We start from the raw sequence: 24,819 nt of genomic DNA, 5'->3' as shown, positions 1-24,819 counted from the left end.
ATTTTTTTCAAGCCACTACCAAAAAACATGGTGTCAAGACTATGTGAGTCCAAAAAGGTGTGTGCTGCAGCTGATATGCAACTGCAGGTATGTGTTTTGCATTGTACTTTTTAGTCTCTCTTCAACACTTAAAAAGCATATTTTAGTTCTTCTAATTTGACCAAGTTTTTAAAATGTAGATGTGTTATCTAATGGCAGTAATTTCACGATTATAAGCTGCCCTGAGTATAAGCCGCACTTCTGGGTGTCAGCAACTTTTTGTTCTACCGCACCTGATTATAAGCCGCACGTTACAATACAGAGTGTGATAAAAGGTATCTATTCTATCACCATCTGTTGAGGGTGGGGGCAGTGATCCTTATCTCCACAGGAGATATTATCTGCTAATGGGCCATCCATTGAAACCAGGCGGGGCATTGTTCTTTATCTTTTCACAACCCATCCTTCCTCCAGCGAGTCATTTTCTGCTAATGGCCCACTGAGTCCCACTGTGTGACTGATAAAATTACTGCATCCCATTGGAAGTTGCTCCAGCCAGGGGGAAGAGCCCAACATTTCTTACCAAGATAAAAACAGAGGTTTTGGGACACTAAGGTAGGCCCTTTCTCCACTGGACTCCAGAGGAAAACCGGATTTCTCCACATCACCACTGGATCTTTAGAGGGAAACTGCACCTTCTACAGGAGCACTGCTCCAACTGAATCACATCTGTCACTGCAGGAGGATGCAGCCACCATTTAATGGGACTGCTACCAACACCCTGCCTGACGGGGTGTCAGGTTGTACTCTGACTTTGTCAGGGTTTGGAGTTTGTTTCTTGTTCTGTATTTCTATTTTAATTTCCCTAAAGAAGAACTGTTATTCCTAATTCCCATATCTTTACCTGAAAGTCCCTTGATTTCAAAATTCTAATAATTTGGAGGGAGAAGGTTTACATTCTCCATTTCAAAGAGAAGTTCCTGCCTTTCTTAGCAGACACCTGTCCTCCAAACTAAAACAGCAACTTTTTGTTCTTTGTCCATATATAAGCCGCACCTGATTATAAGCCGCGCTTCGGGTTGGGACCAAAATTTTAGTCAAAATGGTGCGGCTTATAATCATGAAATTACTGTAATTAAAATTTATATTAATTGTGTTTGTTTTTCTGAAATATTCTGTGTTGTCTGCTTAAACCTAAATGATTTTATCTGTAGGAAAACATCATGAAAACTACAGCTTTTGAAAATGGTTGCATTATCAAAATTACCAAACGTAGTTTAAGAATGAATTCTTGAGTTAATGGAATCATTTAAGGAGAACTTGAAGTAGAGGAAGTATTGTGTACCTTGGTTTAATAAAATATAGTATGACTGAGAGATACAGGCTACCATAGTAAAATCAAACCAGCACGTTTATTTGCTAGAATGTGATTTGAGATCCTTGTCTTCTGCATCTCCAGATGAAAGGAGCCACTTGTCACATTTAAATTGCTGACTGAGCTGTAAGGATGTAAGACTTCTCTCTCAGTGTTAGCAGAAGTAACTAAATTCATAAACCTTTATTTTCTGTGGGTAAGTGTGATTGATCAGTCATTTCTGTAAACAGTCAGTGATGCTGTTCTTCAAAGGAAGTAAAGGAAATTAGACTTCTATCTAAAATGATATTTGACCTTTTTCAGTCCTGCAACAGCAGTTCTCAGATGTGTACAGTAGCATTAGCATCTAACATTGGCTGCATTTAGTGTGCTACAAGGTTTTGCTGTGTGATTTTTGTGATTTTGTTTTCCTCTTTGTTTTGCCTTAAGCCTGAAGCATGTAGTTTTTCCTTCTACAATTAACTTGGTGTTTAGGTAAGATAACTCTGCTAGTACCTTAGTGAAGGTTAGTTACTGAGATGTGGAAGGAAACAAATGTACAGATCTTTGGTATTTCTTCCTTTGACAAGTGGCCATATGATCGCAGCCCTATCTACAAACATGAGTTAGGCTGGTTAACTGAGGTTGATCTGAAAGAGAAACTTAAATATTGGCAGTTTTTCTGTGCAGTTACATAAAAGACTTTAAACTCATCATAAGTCTGGAATGTGATCATGTAAGTCGTATACATGTCATTTACACTAGTCAAAGCCAGACTGAACACTGTTTTCAGTGTATATATGTATTTTTCATTGGTTAAACTTAATGGAGTTTTGAACTGTGCTTTCAGTGCAGTGCTGGCTGTCAGAAGCCAGTGCTGACTGGGCAGGTGCTACCTGTGGCTATACCTCAGTGACATGAAAACAAAAAACCTGCACCCTCTCTGCTGCTCTGATTTTGCAATGCACACTGCTGGATTTGAAAGATTCTTATAAAGAGGTCTAATAATCCAGAAAGAATGTGGGCAATAATATAAATAATTAATGCAAGAGGTTTTTATTGGAAAAAAATATGGACTGAAATTAAATTTATACTGTGAATCCTTAATCATGGACCTTTATTCACAAGGGCACAACACCTGTACAGATTAGTAACCACCGAAGTGTTGATAAAGTCCTTTCACTTGCACCCATTCTTTTCTGGTGTCTTTGTCCATAACAACTATGTATCAATTTAACAGATTTTTTTCAACTTTTTATATGCATTTGCTATGATCTTGTCAAGGTTTGAGACCAAGTTGGCATTGTGGAAGCTAAATGGGCTTGGACATTGAGCAGTGTAAGTCACAAATGCATTCACAAGTGACATGGCCTCTTTGTTCTGTGGTGCAGGGAAGTATTCCAAAAGGAGAAGTCATTGCATCAGTTGCTTGTGCTGGGGCTGTGCAATGCCCCTGCTGCTCTGTTGGGCCTCTGTCTGCCTTGGAGTTGCTCCACACCCCATGGCTCAAGAACACCCACTTCTGGTGGCCCAAGTTCCCATGGGTGCCTAATGATTGACTGGGGCTGCAGTGATGCAGTGAATTAGAGGCTGCTTGCCGTCAAATTATGCTTGTGTAAATTAAGTTCAGCTAGTTTCAACCTGTGCCAAATGACCACAATGACATACTGAAAAATACTATTCATTTCCTAGTTGGAGATGGCAGGTGTAAAACCTGCAGAAGTGTGCACTCATTTCAAAGAGATAGATTGGCAGAGCTGTTCTGTTGAATAGTTCAGAAAGGAAGTCCCAGAGAAGTTGACTAAATGGCAAATATAAAGCTAATGCATTCAAGTTTAGAAGTGCATGTTGTTACTCATGCAGATTAAAAAGTGTAATAATCAGTTGAAGCAAAATATATTTTAATTTGCAGATACCAAAGTATATATGTGCTGCTAACTGTATGCCCAAGAAAACTGTGCATGATGATTTTAATACCGTTCCTCCAGTCTTTGCAAAGACTATATTCTGTATTGATGGCTAGATGCTATGTTAGCTATATTTGACCTTTCAAAGAGGAAAAAATGCTGATAAATATTCCAGCAGTGTGGAAAACACCTGGAGGTTCTTCTGTGGTCTGTTCAGAAAATAAGTCTATTGGCAGGTGAAAGTAAGAAATATTGCTTCTTTTTCACAACTATAATGCCTCTGAATTTTCTTTTAGGTTTTGTAATCAGTTACTCAGAAGGAAACATAGGAGAGTCCAGACATCTTCTCCTAAGGCTTTTGTCAGGCAGATTGAATCTCAGACTCTTTTAGTCAGTAGTAACTTCACTGGAAAATGCCTAAGTGTGTGCATATTAATGCTATTAAGCAGACAAGGAACTAGAAAGAGCTGGAATCAAGTGAAACTAATGAGTGCAAAATAGAGAGGCAGGATGAAGATACACAACTATTTGATGGTGTTTTCATATTTTTAAGTCTTTTGAGAAATGTGTTTTACTGAAATTAGAAATCATCTTCTAGCTACTGCTTGATATTAAGTGTTAGCTTGCTCCTCAGCAGTATCACCTAAAATCCTGTGGTCCTGGGATGTGTTTCCCTTTCCCATTTCAAAGGCCTGTGTAAACACACAGAACTGTGGTTTGTAGATGGAAATGCATATGGGTATAAAGTTCATCCAAGTTTATTTTCAGGAATGGTTTTTTTAACCATGCTGTCCAGGTGGCCTGGCTCATAGCTTTCTTCCCACACTGTACATGTGCCAGGATCAAGGGAGAGCTTAAAGCTGAACTTCAGTGACTCATTTCCCTGTCACCACATTGTTTCTTAGGCAGAATATAGAACCGGCCTTCAGTTGACATTTCCCCACTTCCTAGCTGTGAGTTGAGCTTTTGCTCCTTGACTACAAACTACTTCACTCCAAATTTCACTTTAGAGTAGGTCCCCTGCAGTGCAGATGCTGTTCCCCCATGTTGTGAGGAACACTGAGGAACAACTGCAGACTGGTCCAAAGAAAGATGGGAGGTAGAAAAAAGAGGATCAAGGTTGTACTGAAGGTTGAAACTGAAGTCAGTTGTCAGATGCTGGTTTCTTGTGTTTGATTTGGGTTTTGTAGAGAGGAGAGGGGAGGTTATTGTGAAGTGACTACTGCAGAGTTAAAAAGGTCTAAGGTGACAGGAGTGAGCTCTTTAGGACTATTACATCAGGTAATTTTCAGGTCTATTCATGGTACTTACTCTGGGTCATACTCTCAGTCACCCTTGCTACGATAAACCTATAGCTTTTGTTAAACTGTGTAAAAAAAAAAAAACAGAGTGAGATTGCAGTGGCTAGGAATGCAAAGCCATTGTAAAGTCTCTTTCTCTTCCTAGATAAATAAGAGTAAAAAAGTATTGTAGTTTTTGTGGTATAGTGTATGTTTCTCTTTATATTTTTAGTCAGAACACATGCTTGCTGTCTACTCTCTGTCTGTAGATGGACAATGTTGAGTGCTTACATGTCTTTTCCAGTGTTGCTACCTGGGACACAACACTTGCAATGTCATTAATGGGTGATTTTGCAAGTGGAGTCTTACAGACCTCTCTTCTCATTAGCCATGTAGGAAGCAAGCAGGAAATCTAGGAGTAGCTCCTGCAAGTCATGGTTTATTCACCCCACTGCTTATAACCCTCAGTTTTTCTTGGAAAAAAATCAATGTGCACATTTGTTATTTGTCAAGAGAGACTATTAAAGGGTTTATCAGAATTTTCTATGTTAGAAGACAGCTTATTCAAACAGAAGGAACATACTCCTTTAGAAACAGTCACAGTTTTGGTGAAACTACATGTTGTATCCAGAACAAACAAAAAGATGCTGAATTCTGATGAATTATTAAAGAGTTCAGAGTGATTTGTACTAAAATTTCATAATAAAGAATCTTTTCAGAGATTCAGGGAGTTGTATTATTTAGACAACATAAAACATCCAAACAACCTTTTCTCCATAAAATTTTGTGGTTATAGTTCTTGGAACAGTGTGTTTATGTCATTGGGGATGGTATTGCACACTGGGAGTGTGACTGGGTCTGAATCTCTAGCCAAATTATTTGCTTAATTCCTTTTCATTCTCAAAAAGCAAAAGAGCTTTTTGAGACTCCTTATTGTCAACTTTCCTATGAAATGTGCCTACCACAGGATGACCTGACTTCTTCCCTTAAACATCTGGATCCTTCAAACTTCTCAAAAATATCTTGTGTTGCTCAGCAGTGGGTGTCCTGTCTTCCATGCACACAAAATAGGAAATCTTCACACTAAAAAAAAATAGGCTGCAATAATTTCTTTTGTCCATGCCTGTTTCATGTCTTTTGTTACAGTGCCAGAGACTCTGCTTTGCTGTCTTTGCTAGGAAAGTCTTTTTAATAGTGCCATTTTCCCACTCTCCAAATATCTCAGTAATTTGGTCATGCAGCTGTGTTCTGCTGTAGTTCACATTCATAAAAAGGCTTATGGAGCACTCTTACTTCTGGCAAAATACCCCCTTGGTGCAGTGTATTTTGAACTGCGCTTACTCTTCAGCACTTTATTGCTCTGATGGTGAGAGCTAAAGTAAAGGAAAAATCTGCTTTAGTACTACATTGTTGTATGGCTCTAGCAAAAACTCAGTAGCATCAGCAGCTCTGTATAGTGGGCACAGTGCTTTTAGGTCAAAGGTTGGACTTGATAATCTTGGAGGTCTTTTCCAACCTCATTGATTCGGTAATATTGTTAACATAGTTCTTATATTCACTGCCTAAGCCATAACTTGCCCCTGCAGGGGTGAAGTGTTCTCATGGCTGCATGTACGCATCTCGAAATAGCTTTTTTTTGCAGTGTCTACTTAAATAACTTTACAATAAATAACTTAAAAATAGGGGGTTTTTATTAAGTCTATTTAAAAATACTTTTCTCAAAAAGGGGAATTGCTGGAGGGCCTTAGGGACTGATCTTTATTTTAAAAATGCAGACAGTTTAGTACTCCCAGTGTGCTAAGTGACATAAACATGGATTTATGGAAGGTCATGATGGTGATTGTGGTTGGTGTACTCCAAAAACCTGTTTCTTTCCTTGTGTAACATTAGTGTGTTACACTGATGATAGATTTCCAAGCCATATGTATTTAAACTATTCATTCTCTCTACTCCATCTCTCATGTTCTTTTCTTTGTGTCTTACTTGGTTTTTCAAATGCCAATAACATGTGCCAAAGACAAATGTATTTTTTCTCTTCAGGTATTTTATGCTGTCTTGGACCAAATCTACCATGGTAAACATCCTCTAAAAAAGTCAACCACAGAAATTTTAAAGGAAACACAGGAGAAAGTTTATGGACTGCCTTATGTACCCAATACCGTGAGTAGCAACAGAATAACTGTATAAACTGCACCTTTTCTTTGATAGCGTAATAATACCCCTCCCTCTCCCTGACCCTTGCCCTGCACACTCTTTTGTTTACTGCTGTATTGTTATATTGAAAGAGTTTTCCTTCTTTCACTCCCTTTATCCAGAGAGTAGGGACTTTTTTGTATTAGTCTTTTAATGATGAACTTCATTACCTGGCCTTTATTTTCTTAGTAAAGAAGGCACTGGAAACAATATATTGGAAACAGAAGGCACTGGAAACAATACATTGGAAAGAGGGTTTATTTTATTTTCAAAGGCTGCTTATAAAAGGCAGCAAAACACTATGCAGCACATTGGTGTTTGTGTGCTGTCAGCATGAGAGAAAGTATGAAGCAGGAAACAGAAGTGTGTTTTTCTCACTGTATTCCTGTGACCTTCATCATGGCATTTATCCTTTTATGTGTTTCTGAAAGTGTAAAAACCTTGAGTTCTACTGAGCAATCTAATTTTGAACTTCATCACGACATGCATTTGTTCTGTACTTCGTGTGACAGCCAGCCAAAGGTGTAGTTTGCATAGACAGCAGTCACGGGATTTCCTGGTCTGTGTGAAGCTGAATTCCCACCTGGAGCCTGGCTCCCCCAGTCACTGTTTGACACTGTGGTCAGAATGCCCAAATCCTTTTTCTGCTTCTCAGAAAATGTACTTTTTTCCTTAGCAAAACACATCTTTCCTTCTCTGAGAATGCTGTTGGGAGATACATTTCCTTGTCAAAACTGTACTGCCACTGCTCACACCTTCAGAAGAGTGTAACATCTTGTAGTGAGGCTATGATCATTTTGAAGTGGGACAGCAAATTTTGGCCTGGAACTTAATCCGAGCAAAATATACCGTGAACTTCTGAATAGTCAGAAAGTCTATGTTTACATTTATGGAATGTAAAATTAGTGTCAAGAACTGTAAGTTTAAATTTCAGTAAAACATTGTGAAAAACTGTGTTAGAATAACAGTACTTTGTAGAGTATTTAATGTCTGCAGTTTGTCTTGCTGTCCTTTGCTGTTCCTCCTTCCAAATTTGAGACATGTTCACGTTTGATTTGTAGTCCAGATTAAAAAAAAAAAAAAAAGCCTTGAAAGTAAAGGTTGGGGTTTTTAAGTGAAGAGAATATATTTCTTCCTTTCTTTTGATTTCAGAGCTAGACATTAAAATACAGTAGTAGGGACCAGTTTTTGGTTTTGTCTGTTATTTGACTAGGTACTTATAGGGCTGGCAGAGAAAACAAAGTGTTTTGATTATTTGAATTTATTTGTTCTCTGTTCATTTAGATTCCGATATGTATTGTTAAGTCAGGCATCTATTTCTTAAGTTAGTGGTGTTGGATAAGAGTATTTCTTCCTTAGTGAAGATCTTCACTGCATAAATGTGATTTTTTTGTCACAGCATTGTCTGTCAGGACTGCAAACATCCATTATTATCTCTTCCTGATGAACCCTAGTTCCCTTTTGTGCTTTTGAGAATCATGTAAATTTAGTAAATATCCTGTGAATGTACTTGGTTGGGCTTCAGTCTTACTGTGCATACTTATTCTCTGAAGTAGAACCATAGCATATGTCTTCAGCAGGTGAATTTCTGTCATTCTCAGGCACAGCTCAGATAATAGGACGATTTGTATGTGTCTTTTTGTTACAGTGCTTTCAAAATGAGGCATGTAGACTATACCTAGTAAGTAAATGCTGCTGCACCTATGGGGTATACCTGTTTAAGGTAAGCCTAGGCATCATGTGTTACGTGCCAACAGTAGGAGGGATAGGGTAAAAAAAGCTCTATTGAGGGATAGTGCAATCTAAGTCCTGTTGAGGTCTATATTTGCCATTCAAGCAGGTTTTGCAGGCACTGGGGCAACAGGCATTGCACACAGCAGTGTTTGCATTGGCTGTGTTGATGCAGACGGGTGCAGGAGCTGGTGCCACATGCAAGGCAGAAGGGAAGTCGGAAGGAAGCATAGAGAAACAGCACCCCACTAGACTTTGTTTGTCTGAATATTGCAAATCTCAATTTCTGGCTGGCCTGTTCTGGCTTATCTGTTCAAAAGTATACAGAGTTTACAGCTGGCTCCTGGAGGATGAAATTCCACTGGGGTTTGATTGCTCTGTTACTGAATCCAGAAGCTGATGATTGCCAGGCAGGGGGCAAGGAAATGTATCTGCCTGTTTTTGTAGCGTCTGGCAGTTTTTGTTGCCAGAGGAGATTAGTGTTACTGAATTTGGAAAATGAATAGCAATTTTGCACAGACTGGATTCTTGAGTCCTTGTGATACCTTTAAAAAGCAGCCAGTCTTGCTTTTGATTCTTCTAGGAAAGCAAGATAAACAAAATAGTAATGACCATACTACTCCAGCCATTTCTTCCTGAATGTACATTGTGTCAAAATCTGTGCACTGTGGGGAATTCAGTAGTCTGCTTTTGCTCCAAACTTTTCTTCAAACCATAGCTTATCTCTTGTGAAGTCAGTTTTCATTTATTATGGCCTGCCTTGCAGTTGATGATACTGTCTGCTTTTAGAGTGTCTCCCCTGGTCTCTTCTACATATGTCCCCAGGATGCCCAGAGAGGCTTTTGAAAATGTATCAGGTGACCCTTTGATCAATCTGAGACATGATCAAAGTTTCTCCCCATAATCTCTTGCTTAGTCCCCTCCAGTCCCCCAAGTTCAGACTTGAAAATTACTTTCCTTTGAGACAGTCATCAAACCTTTATGATACGCCATTGTTAGTCCTTCGCCAAGCATAATAATTCCTATCTCCTGCTGGGGGCTTGTTCAATATTGTAACAGAAAATGACACATGGAGTAAACAGGTTTTGCAATGATAGTGGAGTTTGCAGCCTCCTGCAGTTACAGGAAAGAGCTTTCAATAATGAAGGGGTTGTACAATAAACACCAACTGCCCAGATCATCATACCTGTATTTTCTTTGTGAAGTAGTTTGAGTTATTGCTTCTTACTTTCAGAAAATTATGGACTTACGTATTAATTGTCTGCCCATTGTATTAACCTTTTCTAATCTGGCATTTTGGCGGGAAATAGTTTGACTGTGACTATGAGGAAAAAAGGGATTTGAAGAATGAGGCACAAGGAATCTGGGTTCTTTTTTAGATCATTGCCAAATAGTCCTTTTTGTATGTTTCAAAATTACATGGTCTTCTGGTAGGCTTTTCTTCCAGAAACAGCTGAATTTCTTGTGTGATACTTGAATACAAAGTGCAATCATGGAATTAACCCACACACATCATTATAATTACATTTGATAGGAAGCAACATGTTGGTATGTAGGGTGCTTTTGATATTTTTTGGAACACTGAATAATTTGCTATATGCCTTTTTGTTTTAACATATTCAAAGTACACATTACTTCAGGAGGACCACTTTTACTGGTGCCCTAAAGTGTGCATCAGGTTACAGGTTCAATTATGGTTATATAGTTTTGTCCAGAGTGCAAGTTTCTTTGGCATCATGACCTATGGTTGCTAGTGTTTGGAAAGACCAAAACACCTGTGGAGACCAAAAATGTTAGCCAGCCAAGTTTGCCAGCAGAAGACAAGGCAGGTATTGTGAGAGATACCCTAGAGCAAAGACATGTATGAAAATGGTGTATCACCAATGTGGTTGTTAGTCTGTCTTCCTGCAGCTGGGAGGACTCTGCCCAGACAGGGATCCTGACCTTGGAAGGCTCCACCTAGGTCCTTGTCTTAACTTGCTATGGCTATGTCTGTCATGTTCCTGACAAAGGAAATCAATGGATGAGATGCAACCTAACATTTGGAGTGCTTGCTCAGGGAGGCTGTCAGGCACTGTGGGAAGATGTGGCTTGCCATGGGTGCTGAAAACAGCAAGCTTTTCATTAACAGGGAACATGCAGAGGCATGGGTGATTGGTCAGCTGATGAGGAGTTGATGTCAATAGGCAGAACTGGCTTCTCTACAGAGAGAAAATAGTTTTTGCATCACACATGGTTGCCATGAGCCAAAGCCTCCTATTTCGTTGTTGTTGAAGAAAACCTGTGTGCAAGAGTAGTTTCAACAAGTTTATTCCTCACCTTGCTGAGGGCTGGCTAGCAGTTTGGGTGAAGTACAGTAGTTTCACGAATACAAGCCGCACGGATTATAAGCCGCACCCCCGGTGCCTCGACAATGTTGCTGTCTTTGTCAATAGATAAGCCGCACCCCGAATATTAGCCACACTTTCGTTCGTCGTGAGAATCCGTGCGCAGCTTTCACAAATTGGCCAATTAGTAACAGGATCGCGACAAAGCGGGCTTTACTGGCTCGGGGCGGGGCCAGGAAGGCTCGGCCCGCTCATGGTTGCCGACGGGGCCGGGTGGCCCAGCTCAGCGCCACGGCTCGGCGGGGCTGGCCGGGTGGTGCTGCCGCCGCCGGGCTCGCTGGCCCCCCTCTCCCGTCAGCACCGCCCCGCTGCCGCGTTCGCTCGCCCGGCCGGCGGGCTGCCACCGCCGCCGCCGCCGGGCTCGCCGCTCGCCCCGCGCCGCGCTTGCCCCGCGCCGCGTTCGCTCGCGCCGCTTTCGCTCGCGCCGCTTTCGCCTCGCGCCACTTTCGCCCCGCGCCGCTTTCGCTCGCCCTGCGCCGCGTTCGCTCGCGCCGCTTTCACTCGCGCCGCTTTCGTTCGCCCTGCGCCGCGCTCTCCCTGCGCCGCGCTCGCCCGCGCCGCTTTCGCCTGCGCCGCTTTCGCCCGCGCCGCTTTCGCCCGCGCCGCGTTCGCTCGCGCTGCGCCGCTTTCGCCCCACGCCGCTTTCGCTCGCCCTGCGCCGCGTTCGCTCGCGCCGCGTTCGCCCGCGCCGCTTTCGCCCGCGCCGCGCTCGCCCCGCGCCGCTTTCGCCCCGCGCCGCTTTCGCTCGCGCCGCTTTCGCTCGCGCCGCGTTCGCTCGCCCTGCACCGCGTTCGCTCGCGCCGCGTTCGCTCGCGCCGCGTTCGCTCGCGCCGCTTTCGCCCGCGCCGCTTTCGCTTTCGCCGCGCCTCGCTCGCCCTGCGCCGCGTTCGCTCGCGCCACGCCGCGTTCCCTAGCCCTGCCGGCGGGCTGCCGCCGCCGCTGCCAGGCTTGCCGGCCGCCCCCTCCCGTCTGCACCGCCGCCGCGTTTCCTCGCCCTGGCCGGCACTGCAGGCCCCCGCACCGCTGGGCTCCCCCACGCTGCTGGCCCCGATTCTGCTGGGCTTCCCCCGCTGCCAGGCAGCCCCACCCGCCGGCCTTCCTGCTTCTGCCATGCTCCCCTGCACTGCTAGCCCCAGTTCTCCCGGGCTCCCCCGCCCTGCTGGCTCAGGCTCTGCCGCCCTCCCTGCCCCGCTCTACTGGCTCAGGCTCTGCCGCCCGCCCCCCACACTGCTGGCCCCGCCTCTGCCAGGCTTTCCCACCTCTGCCGGGGCCGGCCGGGCTCCAACTTGGCTTGGGGCTGCCGCGGGCTCTCACTTCCGTGTTGGCAGATTTTAGAATTTTGTTAATGTATTAGCCGCCCCGGAATATTGGCCGCACTTCCGGGTTTCCACCAAAATTTTGGTCAAATTGGTGCGGCTTGTATTCGTGAAATTACTGTATCTTGTTATAGAATCTGCTATCTGTATCTTTGTGGCATCTGTTGTCTTAGGATTTCCTGTTAGGTTTTTGGAGTGACGACTAATGGGAAGTTATATGTAACTCTGTTTCTGTGTAAAATTTCATGTGAATATCAGTAATCAGTAATATAAAAGGAATAAATAGACTGAGCAAGCAGTGAGGAAGCTGGCTTAAAGTAAAGGAGTGATAGCCTTTAACCTCTGATGGTAAAAGTGGTTTTGAATTCTGAAAACTCAAGTGGTGAACATAAATCTTTAAATTATTGGCAAGGAAGGCTAAGTAGTGGCTGCCTATTAAATTTTAAACTGTAATTTCACTTCATATTTATTCTGTCTAAAACCTACCAAAATTTGTTTTAGGTTTATTAGGCTAAGCTATGATGTTAGCTTAGAACCTAAGCAAAACTGAAAGCCAGATTAAAGGAAATGTAAAAAAAAAATTAAAAGATAGAATGGATGCTACTGAAAAAGAGCTTTTAAAAAAAAAATTCTGGGTGGCCGATGAAGGAATAAAATTTATGATGCTAATCAATAAGGGGCTAAAAAGAACTCAGTGGGAGAAAAGGCCTGTATATCTGACTGTCTGAGAAAGGGAGGTTATGAGAAAAGTAAAAACCATATAAAAGTGCGAAAAACAGAATACAGGGTAAGTTCTAATGAGCCACAAGTAAAACTATGGAAGTTTCAAGCATCTTAGAAAACAAACACAGCAATAACGATTGAAAACAATGCATCAGAAAGAAGAAGCTTGCCAGATATTTGCTGGAACTGGAACATAGCTGAGTATGATGATTCAAAAGACATTATGTAGTTATCCAAGAGACTGAACCAAGGATACAAACCATCCTGATGCAAAAACGATTTGGCAGTAAAAGACCAAGCCCTTTAAGACTTTATTAAGATAATAAAAAGTAGAAATTATAATATGACTAGAGCTAATTATTAAAAGAATGCAAGAATTCAGAACAAAAAGGGCTAGAAATGCTGAGTTTCAAATTGCAAGTAGAGAAGGTAATAGAATTCCATAATTACTCAAGAAACAAGAAGTGAGAGAAAGAACAATAAGTGTCAGAGAAAGCAGTGATATCCTATTCTGCCTCAGCATTTTTTGAACAATAAGTGAATTTTTATTCGGTGAGTAATACATGCAATTTTTGAGATGGATTGAAACAGTACTGAGATTATGGAATAAAATAGAGAGAATAACTAGATTAGATGTAGTCAGATTGTCAGAATATTTAAACTTGTCAAAACAGTCAGTGACTTGAAAGAATTACCACTCACAAACTCATGAAGTAGTAGTGTTATGACAACTGCTCATATAAAGGGAGAACAACTTGGGAACTGTAAACTAATTGTTCAGACTTGGTCACTCAACAAGTAGGAGAAGCAATTATTAAGCAGCTCATAAGTACCTTGAGAGCAATCAAGTGAGCAAAATAACCCCAGTTTTGTTAAGAATTGCCTAAGACGGAAAAAATCCACTTCTTCCCAAGACATTTATTGATCTTGGAAATAGGATGTAAGTAATTGATAGCATGACTCTATGCTTAGCAAGCTTTCTGACACTTGCAAGTCATAATTGTACAACCAAACTGTAGATTTGTGTCTGAGTCAACACACAGAAAACATGCCGACAAAGCAGGTGAAAGCTTAGTTTCAGACAGGGACATTTTAAGTGTACATCACCAGGAATCTGTCCAGATTGGAAACATGAACTACGAGGAAAGTTAAGGAAATACAATATTTGGCTGGCAGAGAGAAATTTATATGTGCACACATGAATGGTATTGAAAACCTTTATGAAAAAATTATTTGGAATTGAGGCTGTGATTATTTGTTTCTTAATAATGAGCAAAGAGTAGGAGGGGGAAAATTATACAATTTATAGCAAATGTGACTATGGGTGTTATCTAATCTTTTAAAGTATTGCTAATTTTTCCCTCACTTGTTGAAGAGGGAAGCAGGTATCCAGTATGTCTTGAATCTCTCCTATAAGCAGTTTTAAAGAAACCGCTGTTGCAGACCACAGAGACATAAGTTTCATAGTAAAGCCAGAGAACCTTCATAGAGGATGGCTTTTCCACTTTTTCGCCGTCTGCAGTTACTTGAGAGGTACAAGTGTTGCTCATATTGCACTTTTTTGAGTTATGAAGAGAGATGAAGTCATATGTTACTACTTAACCTCTTGAAGTTTGTGTAACCCCTTCAAGGTAATTTTTTACCTTGCCATGTTGGAAACTAAAGTTGTTTATACAGAGTCTAAGTCGCTGGATTAGTTTTCATATGAGCCTTCTTAAAAGTAAACTATAAAATCAAGTTGAAGAGTCTAAGTCAGAGGAAAAGATTAATAAAGGAGTGCACAGTGAACTCTGGGGAAGCGATAGTTCTATAAATAATTAATAGCTAAAAGCCATTTCAAAAAGATTGGTGCCCTGCTGAGATCAGTATTACAGTAGGTGCTGGGACTTTCAAAAGCTTTTAAAGTCCCCTTTCAAGGTTTGTTTAGGTTTCTATCTTTGTGGAGTTAAGTTCACTTTATGATAAAGCAAATGCTGATAGCAAATACTGTGAAGATTTGTTTTCCAGTGGTTATATGACACTATTCACTGGGCAACTATCTACAGCAGTAGAGTGTTTACAGATATCATGAGATATGAAGCACTTTTAAGGAAATTCTTTTTCGAAGTGTTAGCCCCATGAAACTCAAACATACTTTAGTGATAGTATTTACCATATGTACCATGTGGTGTTTTAAGGAATAGTGCAAGTAGTTGCATACATCTCCTGTTAACATTTTGAATATATTTAGAAATATTGTACATATATATGAAAACACAGCTGAATCTAATTTGATATTGTTCTATTTTCATGGCTCACATGTCCTTTTCCCCCTGAGACTGCAGTACTGAAGCTGCATTTGACAGTGATAGATAAAATTGAATACAGCCTGGAGAGTCTGAAATGAAATACTCTTCAGGTGCAGTGGGAGACTGTCCTTTCTATGAAAAGTGAAAACAGGAAAGAACAAGACAGAGAAGTATTAGCACCCTTGCTTCACAGAAGGTGACTGAGGTGGGGTGAATGTAATTTCTTTAAATTCACACTGCACTTGTGCAGATTAAGTATTACAGTCATGATCCCTTAAATCTATTTCTAGAATGACTCTAATAAAAGGTAGTAAATAGTGCTGTAAAAACCTAGTGATTTCATCTTCCAGTGTTTGTTCAGATACTGGACTTCATTAAGTTGTATTTGCAAATATATTTTGCAGTTACCCTGTTGCTTAAGGTGTTTCTTGGGTTTTGTAAGGGCTTACCTTAAGCAATGTTCATTATGTTTATTTTAAGATAATGGGTCAATATTTAAAATTAGGTTTAATTGGAAAAGTACTATAAAAAATTTGGGCTTCAGTGCAAGTCTGTACCCAAAGGAAAGAGTGACCTGATTCTACTTATCTCAGGCTTATGAATTTAAAACTTAGGCAATATTAAAAATTACTAATTGTAATTGAGGAGGAGATACTGCATGTGTATGGATATCTGTGTAGTATGGCATGGTATGACATGTTTGAAAATCATATGTTTGCAAATTTCTTATATGTTACTTTAAAGACTAGTTATAATGTTTACAAGTAACTTTACAAGTAGCGCTGTCTCTTAACTTGACCAAGTATGATCACTTAAAGGGCACAATAAAAATCCATTTTCATATCTCTGTGTCTTTTAAAGATTATGAATCAATACAAATCATGCATACAGATTTTTGATGTCAGTGTTCTTTATTATCACCCACATCCCCTTCCGTCAGTCCCTTTCTGGGGATAAGAGGATATAGAGTAAATAGTTCGAAATTATTTTGCTATAAGCAGCTCAAATTCATGAATAGTTTATAAATAAAAATGAAAGATTTTTCTTTAAGCAATTCAAAGACCATATGGTACATATCTAGAATCACCTAAGTGGTTAATTGCATGTTAAATTCCTTTCCTTTCCCTTAGTGTAAACAACTGCAAAAATATTTACATTTCCTGCCTTGCTGGATTTATTTATCATTTTATAATAAAAAGAGGGAAGTGTTATAAATTGAAATCTTAATCTCTTGCTTGAGTCACTTTCTGAAATGTCAGCAGCGTCTCTGGTTTGGTTTACTTTGTGTTCTCTCTATGCCTAACACAGAAATGCACAGCACTGGAAAACTCAAGAGTACTGAGTTAGAGGCGCAGCATGAGGTGAGGTTTCTTGAAATTAATTTTCTGTTATTCTAAGCAAGATTAGAAACTGCAGGAAAGAAAGTGGTTCTTTATTGCAGTTGTTATTATTGTGAGATTCCAGAAGAATGATGATGTAATTCTCTAAAATTTAGAGGAGTTGAGGTCAAAAATCCAGAATATAAGTTGCCTCAGAAAGCTGTTGCACACCTATGGAGAGAGTTGTTTCTGCAGTTAAGGAGTGCTCCAGCTTTTCCCCAAAGGCAGCTACTGGTGCAAACAGTTTGCAAACTCTCCACTCTGATACTCATCAAACCATTTCTTTGAGTGAGAATGAGTCGAGGACGTCTTCAAAGCACTGGCCAAAGTGTGCTTGTCTGCATGGCAGAGCAGCGTTGTCCTTGATTTCCAGTGGCACTGGATAAACTTTGGCCTCAGCAGAGGGAAATAGCCTGTGCTGATTCCCATGCTCATCGCCCTTCTCCCCTGGCTCCAAGGAACCAGAGCCTGCTGCTTCCCCTTGACTCTCAGGAGTTTTCCACCCCTGCTGATAGCTAAATTCAAGGGCATTAGGAGCAATAGTATCCAGTTAGTGCCAGACACAAGGGGTTCTCCACCCAGTAGCCCCTGAAGGAGATAAGCTGGCTGCTCCTTTGTTGGGTTTCCTGCCAGAATAAGATTTTAATTAAGAAGGGGGAGGGCACCTGATATCATCTCCATCAAATATTGTTCTTCATGGAAACAATTCAACAACTTGCTCATTGACATAATTACTGTAGCATACATTTTGTAATTAGAAGTCTTAAATGACAAAAATACTTCCCTTAATTTAGTATTGGGTCTTTTCAGGTTCTCACTTGTGTTTTTGTCTTAAGATGCAAAACAAAATGGACATAAAATACACTTCAATGTACCTAAAGTTGCAGCAGAAACTGTTGAAAGAAGGTTTTGAAAAGTCCTAGCAATAGTCCAGAATTTCTGTAGGATTTCTTTTCAAAAGATGTAGTAGGATTTTCCAGCACTGATTCCTGATGATATTAGTGGAGTCCCCCGGAACAATGTTTATCTACATTCAAGCAAAAGCTAACTTAGTATATACTAAGCTACCTACGGATTTTCTTTCAACTTTGTCTTTTTACTATCACATATAAATTTTTGTATCAGATTATTTTTGTGACAGTGTTAACAGTTCTAAATTTAAAGTTCTAATAATAGAAGCCTAAACGAATGTAGCCTGCAAAATACTTTTGTTTAACTGATCCTACCATGTTGTAAAATGAATGAAGGGACTTAACTTTTGAATAGAAGATGGAAGGTGTAGTAAATTATTCAGATTTCTCCTAAAGCAGTAATCCTATCCTCTCAAAAGATAACAGGATAAATATTTCTGTCCTCTACTATAAAGGAGGCCTATGTGACTAGTTTGGGCAAGACACATAGTTCAATGTAACTAAAGTAAAGTGAACTGAATCTTACCCTAAGAATGTATTCTACAAGGACTTAAAAAAAATGTCCTGATAAGATGTGAGAATACAAAAGTATCAGTAAGGTATTTTTGTTTTCACGTGATGGGGTGGAGAGACATTGCACATGGAATTTTGGAAATGCTTCAGACATGGTTACAAGAAAAGATTGATAATGTTGGTGGAAAAAAAGCCTGTTTAATAGCAGCAGTGGATCAGTCACACACCTTTATTGCAGCCTGTTGTGCAGAATAAAAAGCAGGCATGAACATGACCTGTGGATGGCATATTATCATAACCCATGGGCTATGCTGTAAAATGCACTGTTTTATAAACTCCTGGAATGGGTTCATGGAACTTTTTGAAGTAAGCGATTACTCAGAGTCTTCATTAGCTTTCTAGCTGCTTACCAAAATATAACGTTTAATAAGGAGACTGCCCTAGTTCTGTGTGTCTAGCCTTTACTCTGTCCAAAAGGGAATTTGATATGTCATTTTTTTATTTTTAATGAAGAAATGACTCCGTGTTGGAAATAACACAAGAAATCAAGTCATCTTATAGCTGAATTTATTAAACTGGAGAAAGGGAGTTTTATGCTACAAGGTCAATCATTGAGTTTTAAATATGTTTACAGTGATGGGAGGTGTCTTTTTATTCATCATAGAACTTTTTAATGGAACAGTAGCCCATATATTCTTGTGTTTTTTGAACATATTATTGCCTAGGTCATAATCTCCTCTGTATGAAGTAGGAGGAGAGGAAGAGATTTTCTTTATGTGGGCAGGTAGCTCCATGTGAATTAGGGTAGAGGATGAGTGTTTTAATGTTTAAATATATTTTTATAGGTAGCTAAGTCCAGTCTTGAAAAGTTAATTGTTAGGACAGCATAGAATCAGAAAATGTACTTGAATTATGTAATGGGTTCTGGGTAATATTGAAGATAGGGAGTTCCTGATCAGGAACTTTGTGTGAGGACTGGGACAAAAGTAGTCACAGGAAATGATGGCAAGCTAGTGTTATTCATGCTCTAGAGTGGGGAAAATCTGTACTAATTAATAAAAAATTATTAAATATAGGCTTCAAATTTCAGGAGGGAATAGCACTGTTTGTTTTTGGTTTTCCTTTACTGCTGTTTGCAATGGGAAAACAATCTTAGTTGCATTTTGACTCATCCTCCATTTGTGTTTCTTGATTTAGGTATTGTCTTGTTCCAAATAAAGTTTTGAATTTTCCACTTTGTCATATTTGCAAGCTTCCCCAGATGCAGGGAGGGAGATGAGCAGTGTCATTCCTTGGTCTTTCTGTATCCTTTCCTTTTCTTTTTTGTCTGTATCCTTTCCTTTTGTCCTTTAAAAGGAAACAATGTGGAATTTGTTAGTAAAGCTTAGTAGCAAAGACAAGGTCAAACAAAGTTGAGCGGAGGGTACTGAGATCTGTTTAGGTGCAGACTTTGAAATCAAACTTTTGGTGTTAGACAGATTGCTGAGAAGTTTTTCTTCTCTCCTTGCTTAATTGTGATGCAGAGTTTCAAGAAACTGAATAAATGGAATAGTTGATCAACCTGGAAGTCCAGATGAGCTGATTTAGATGCAGACCATTAAATGCCAAGAGCATTTGAGTGAACAATGTAATCTGAGATTTCAAGGAAGACATACTGTCTTAGTTACAGCTTATATGATTATCAAAGTAATTCCTTTCTGATGGGAGAGGTAGAAATATCTTTCACCATGCCAAACACCTGGAAATTATTTTTGTTTGTAGCCTAAAAACCATTTCTGAGTATGTGAAACCAATTCATCAGTAAAGTTTTCCACATTCCAGAGAGAGTAGAAACTTCTAATCATGACTTTAAAAACTTATCATAAGAGAAACTGACATGTTTTCCTGCTCAGTCTTCTAAAATGTAGTCTCTCCGCTCTGTTTCAAAATGTGCTTTTAGTTTAATGGTTGTGGTTATAATTAAGGGACTGGTTAGAAAAACTATAGCTATAAAGTATAAACATGGCAGCCAAAATACCGTTCAAAGCAGAGCAGAGATTCTGTGTCCAAGCTGGATGTTGTAACACACTTGCATTACAATGAGGTACAGTACCATGCTTTACCTTAAAAATAGAGGAAAAAAGTTAATAATTTTAAAGAATTTGTACCATGCATCAAGACCCATAGGAAAAGCAAAGACTAGAGATCTTTCTTTATTTTATTTAACATTGCTACTCCTACTTTAGTTGTGTCGGTCTCCAGTACAAGCTCAATTTCTCACCCATGGCAACTTATTATTTTGGTCACCTGTCTTAGGGTGGAGGTAGCCATCTTGTAAAAAGTAGCTTTTGAATGGTTGAACTACGGCTTTGAAAACTTTATTTGTAGGTGTTGCTTAGGAAAGGTAACGTAACTAGCAACTTGTTTCTCATCAGCTGTTCAAAGTAATTTGGATTATGAGGGACCATTTCTCCCATTTTCTTTTAAGGAAAAAGGACTAAGTAAAAGCCAAATACTTGCTTTTTCCACCCTTTCAGTTGGTCTTTTTTTTTTTTTTTTAGAATACATATACATATGGAGAATAAGATAATAATCAGGACTATTGAATGAAGAAGCACAATTTATTTCAGCTGTAAAAAACAGTTAATTACAGTCTTCTAAAGAATTGCAGAGACAAATAGTTTTGGAAAGTTACATATGTCCTTTCACTTTTTTGTTTGGCTTTATCAGAATTTCAGCCATTGACTGTAGGATAAGAACAAGCATCTCATAGCCCATGGATTTAAATTTAAAACATCTGTCATGCTACATCAATGTTTATCTTTCAGTTCCTCTTTGAAACTCTGTTTTTTATAGCACCTGCAAAAACCATGACAACAGACATATCACAAGAATGTTAAGTGTTTTGACTTTGGATAGGATGACAAATAACACAGGGCACTTGCTTTTTCTCTGGAGCTTCCTGAGAACCAGAAGGGCAAAGGAAGTTTCATACTCCTTCCTTTATACATCCATTCTCATTTCAAAAACTCTGCCTGAATCTGTTGGGAAGCAACATTTCAGTTTGGACCTACTTGCCTTTACACATCACACTGGAGAGGTGATGAAATCTTCATCCCAGGAGAATTTAGACAGAGCCCTGAGAAATCTCTTCAAAGCTGGCTTTGCTTTGAGTCAGCATTGGACCAGATGACTTTTGGAAATCTGTCATAATTTAAATTATTCTGTTGCACTCAGGGAAATAAGAATGAAAAATTATTTTGATTTCTATTAAGATAAAGCTGATAGTTCTAATTTTCTTTGCTAAGAAAACATAAGGAAACAGTCAACACTAAGCAGAATTAAAAAATAAGTCTATCATCACTTGAATGAGTCACTAGGCAAAGTAATACATAAATGAATAGCAAAACAATTGTGCATTATAATCTGGTATATATATACACATTTAAAAATGTGCAGACAAATCTGTGACTTATGGCGTTGCATGTGGATGGAATTGTGTATCTCTAAGATTGTCGCCACATGGATAACTGTATTTTTAATGGCATTGAATACAAGTCACTATTACCGTTTTGTTTCTGACAAAAGTTATAAATTGAACTTTTCTGAGTGTGATACTGCACTTACCCTACATGGAAAATTATAAAATATTGTGTTACTTGTAACAAGGTAATTGTGGGTTTTGTTCAAGACCAGTAGAACTACACAGCTATTATCAAATATGAGTAATTTATTTTACTGCTTGATTTTCTCCCCTTCTATATACAGTTTCAATCCTGATGATCAGCCTATTGGATATACAGAATTTAGATTGAAAAATGCTTCTTCTGATAAAGGATTGTTCATTCTGGGATTTATTTCTGGTGGCTATCTTTTTTTCATTTTTAATTTTTTGTTTACCATTAATAAAGCGACAGATTTCTTCCATCATCGTAAGAAAATGTTGAACAATATAAAGAATTTAAAAGATAAATATGAAGTTTGGGTTTTTTTCCTTCTTACAGGCCTGGCATCTGCGATTCAGTCACCTTGTGGGCTACGGTGCCAAATACTACTCCTACCTCATGTCCAGGGCTGTTGCCTCTATGGTGTGGAAACAGTGTTTTGCTCAGAATCCCTTTGATAGGTAAAAACACAGAAATGTTAAGTAGAATTAAATGTTAGTTGCTTCTGGAAAACATGAAACAAATTAGGTTGTAGGACTTTTTAATGCAAATTAGTTTTAGCATTTTTCTTGATTTTAAGAGGACTACAAAGCAGGAAATAACCATGGAGATATGTATATATGTGTGTGTGTGTATATATATATGTATGTATGTATATATACACTTTGGGACATGCTTATTGGTGCAAAAAAATTGTGCCAATGTTTTAAAATACAGGTGTGTCTGTTGAGAGGCACTGAAATCCCTATTTAGATGTAATTAGAGAGCTTGAAATTTATAGATGCCTAATTGCTTGTAATTTTCTATTGAAATCAAAGCTACTGTGGGTATTAAACTAGCTTCATGTCACCAACTTCAAAGCTCAGTGTAACTATCCTACTCATTTTGCTTTGCGAAATTAAAAAGCAAATTGTGAGGTCACAAATTGTAAGCATTCTTATACCTTTGCTGAATGTTCAGGACATTATAACAGAGCAGCTTTTCCTTTGGCACAATGAAACCTGAAATGTTCACAAATTAACTTCTGTAAGCACCAACACACACTCATATGTATAAAATGTCTAGTTCAGCTCCTCATAGTGGGATTTTAAATGTAATTTGAATTTGAGGAGTCAATATGGCATTGTTTTGGGGTGGAAAATTTCATTTGGTCTCTGTCTGTGAGTTCTGTAGAGATCCTAGAAGCAAACCCGAGTGAAGGCTGGACAGGTTGTGTTTGCAGATGGCTCTAACACCTGTGTTTCTCCAGGGCAATGGGGGAGCGCTATCGTAGAGAGATGCTGGCACACGGTGGTGGAAAGGAGCCCATGCTGATGGTGCAAGGTAGGAAATAAATTGTAACTGTTTTGTTCCCCTGTGAAAGGAACAAACTTCAACTTAACTGCATTTCCCAACTTGGTCTTTTTAGTCTAATTATGGTGTTCACTGGATTTGTGAAAGAAAAATCTAAGTGGACTGGTCATCACCTTTGTATCATGGTCAGTAGAAATCATTATGGTCTGTGGAGTACACACAGCTGGGCTGAAGTGATGGAAAGGTTTGTATTACAAAGCTGTCTAAAGAATTCTGAATAAAGGAAGGAAGATAGATTGAGTCATTTCTTGGATACAATAAAGTAGTAACTTTTCTATACAAGGAATTCGTAACATCTCTGATTATTTTGTATTAGAGGAATTGAACTTGTTTTGGCCACACCATTTCAGTGTCATCGAAGTATCTTTGGCTGTATCAGTACTTCGAGTGTACATTTTCATGAAATGCAGCTCTGACAACTGTCATTAAAAAAACACAGTTCATTATTCATTTCACAACCATATTTGCCTTTTGAATCTGGAAAATAACTTCTAAAATTCATTCATACCCATTACAAAAATACTGTCTGTGTTCATACTTTAAAAAACAATGCTAGGAGAATGAAATGGGTTTGAGAAATTGCTGACTTTATCTCAAATCTATGAAATCAGGGTAAAGACTTTCCTGTGTAGTGCTGCAGAATTCAAACCAAACTTTACTTTTGCTGTTCCTAAGATGAGCATTTGCTAAGTCCTGGCACATCTTTCATATTTCTCTGAAGTTCTTCATATTAAGAATTAATATGAATTCACTGGCCTCTGTTCACTTCATTTTAGCAGATTGGAACTTGTGGGACTTTTTTCTACAGATAAAGAAGACAGTGGTAAACATGTCTGTGTTTCATCATGAGATTGGCACAGTTTCATGTCTGGAACATTTCAGTTCTTTGACCCATCTGTTTATATTTGAGGTCATGACCTCTGCTCTCCTTAGACTCATCATATATTAAGCAACTATATATTTTTTAGGTTATCTATTTGCGTTTCTGATCTATGGGGTTACTTTTCATTCAGTATGACTTCCCAAACTTACTTCTCTGTACTGTTCTTGAAAAGTTTGTGTTTGTAACCTTGAAAAACTCTAGCCCAGAACTGTGGATTAAGAAGTTTCAAGACAAGAATGTGCATCTTTACAAGCATACCCAATTTTTGCATTGTAAGTCATATAGTGGAGAAAGAAAAAATGTTTTTAAACACCAGATATGCTTATGATCTCTTTCTGGGATATATTCTTTATTTTACTGAACATGGAATTTTCCTGCAATGTCCTAGAGACTATGTTGAAGTTGTTGGCAGTGTGCTTCCTTGAATGAATCAACTATTTGAATGAAGTTACAAAATTCATCTATGGATGGTCTTACAGGAAATCTATGGAAGTAAAACTGGCTTTCCCCATTACATGTGATAGGATCTTATGAGAAAGATTGTCAAAGGGCTCACTGAAAGCTTGTACTGCTTTCCCCTTTTCTTCCAGGCCAGTTATTTCATCCTATAAGGTTATCGAGTTATTTAAGCATAGCATGCCTTTGGTGAATCCATGGTGACTATTCCTGATTTTTTTGCTGCTTATGAGTCTGAGAATGGTTTCCAGGATTAGCTGGTCCAGCACCTTCCTAGGGACTGAGGTGAGACTGGTCACCTCAGTTCCTTGGGTTCTGCTGCTTGCTCCTCATGAAGATAGCTGTGACTTTTGCTTTTTTCTAGTCTTTTGGTACATCTCCTATTTTAATGGATTATTGAGAGTTGTAATGCCATCTGCCACCTCTGTTAGCACTCAGAAGTGCATTCCACCAAACTTGTAGGCTTGTTTATACCCAGTTTTCTTAAGTGTGCCATGATCTGATCCTCTTCCATCAAAGGTA

The 24,819-nt window shown here is 39.2% G+C and overlaps 1 protein-coding gene across 1 annotated transcript in view; it reads left to right on the top strand.

Annotated features, from left to right (window-relative positions):
- The window catches only part of LOC116992965 (mitochondrial intermediate peptidase), a 70,475-nt gene that overhangs the window by 40,575 nt on the left and 5,081 nt on the right, over positions 1–24,819 (top strand). The window contains exons 15-18 of the mRNA XM_033053131.2: positions 13–87; positions 6,561–6,680; positions 21,945–22,066; positions 22,855–22,928. Coding sequence (XP_032909022.1) covers positions 13–87; positions 6,561–6,680; positions 21,945–22,066; positions 22,855–22,928 — 391 coding nt within the window. The remainder of the gene's footprint in view (positions 1–12; positions 88–6,560; positions 6,681–21,944; positions 22,067–22,854; positions 22,929–24,819) is intronic.

Source organism: Catharus ustulatus, chromosome 2 (assembly GCF_009819885.2).
Source record: "Catharus ustulatus isolate bCatUst1 chromosome 2, bCatUst1.pri.v2, whole genome shotgun sequence".
Classification (NCBI taxonomy): domain Eukaryota; kingdom Metazoa; phylum Chordata; class Aves; order Passeriformes; family Turdidae; genus Catharus; species Catharus ustulatus.
Note: the sequence above shows the minus strand (reverse complement) of the source record. Positions and strands in the feature narration are given on the sequence as shown.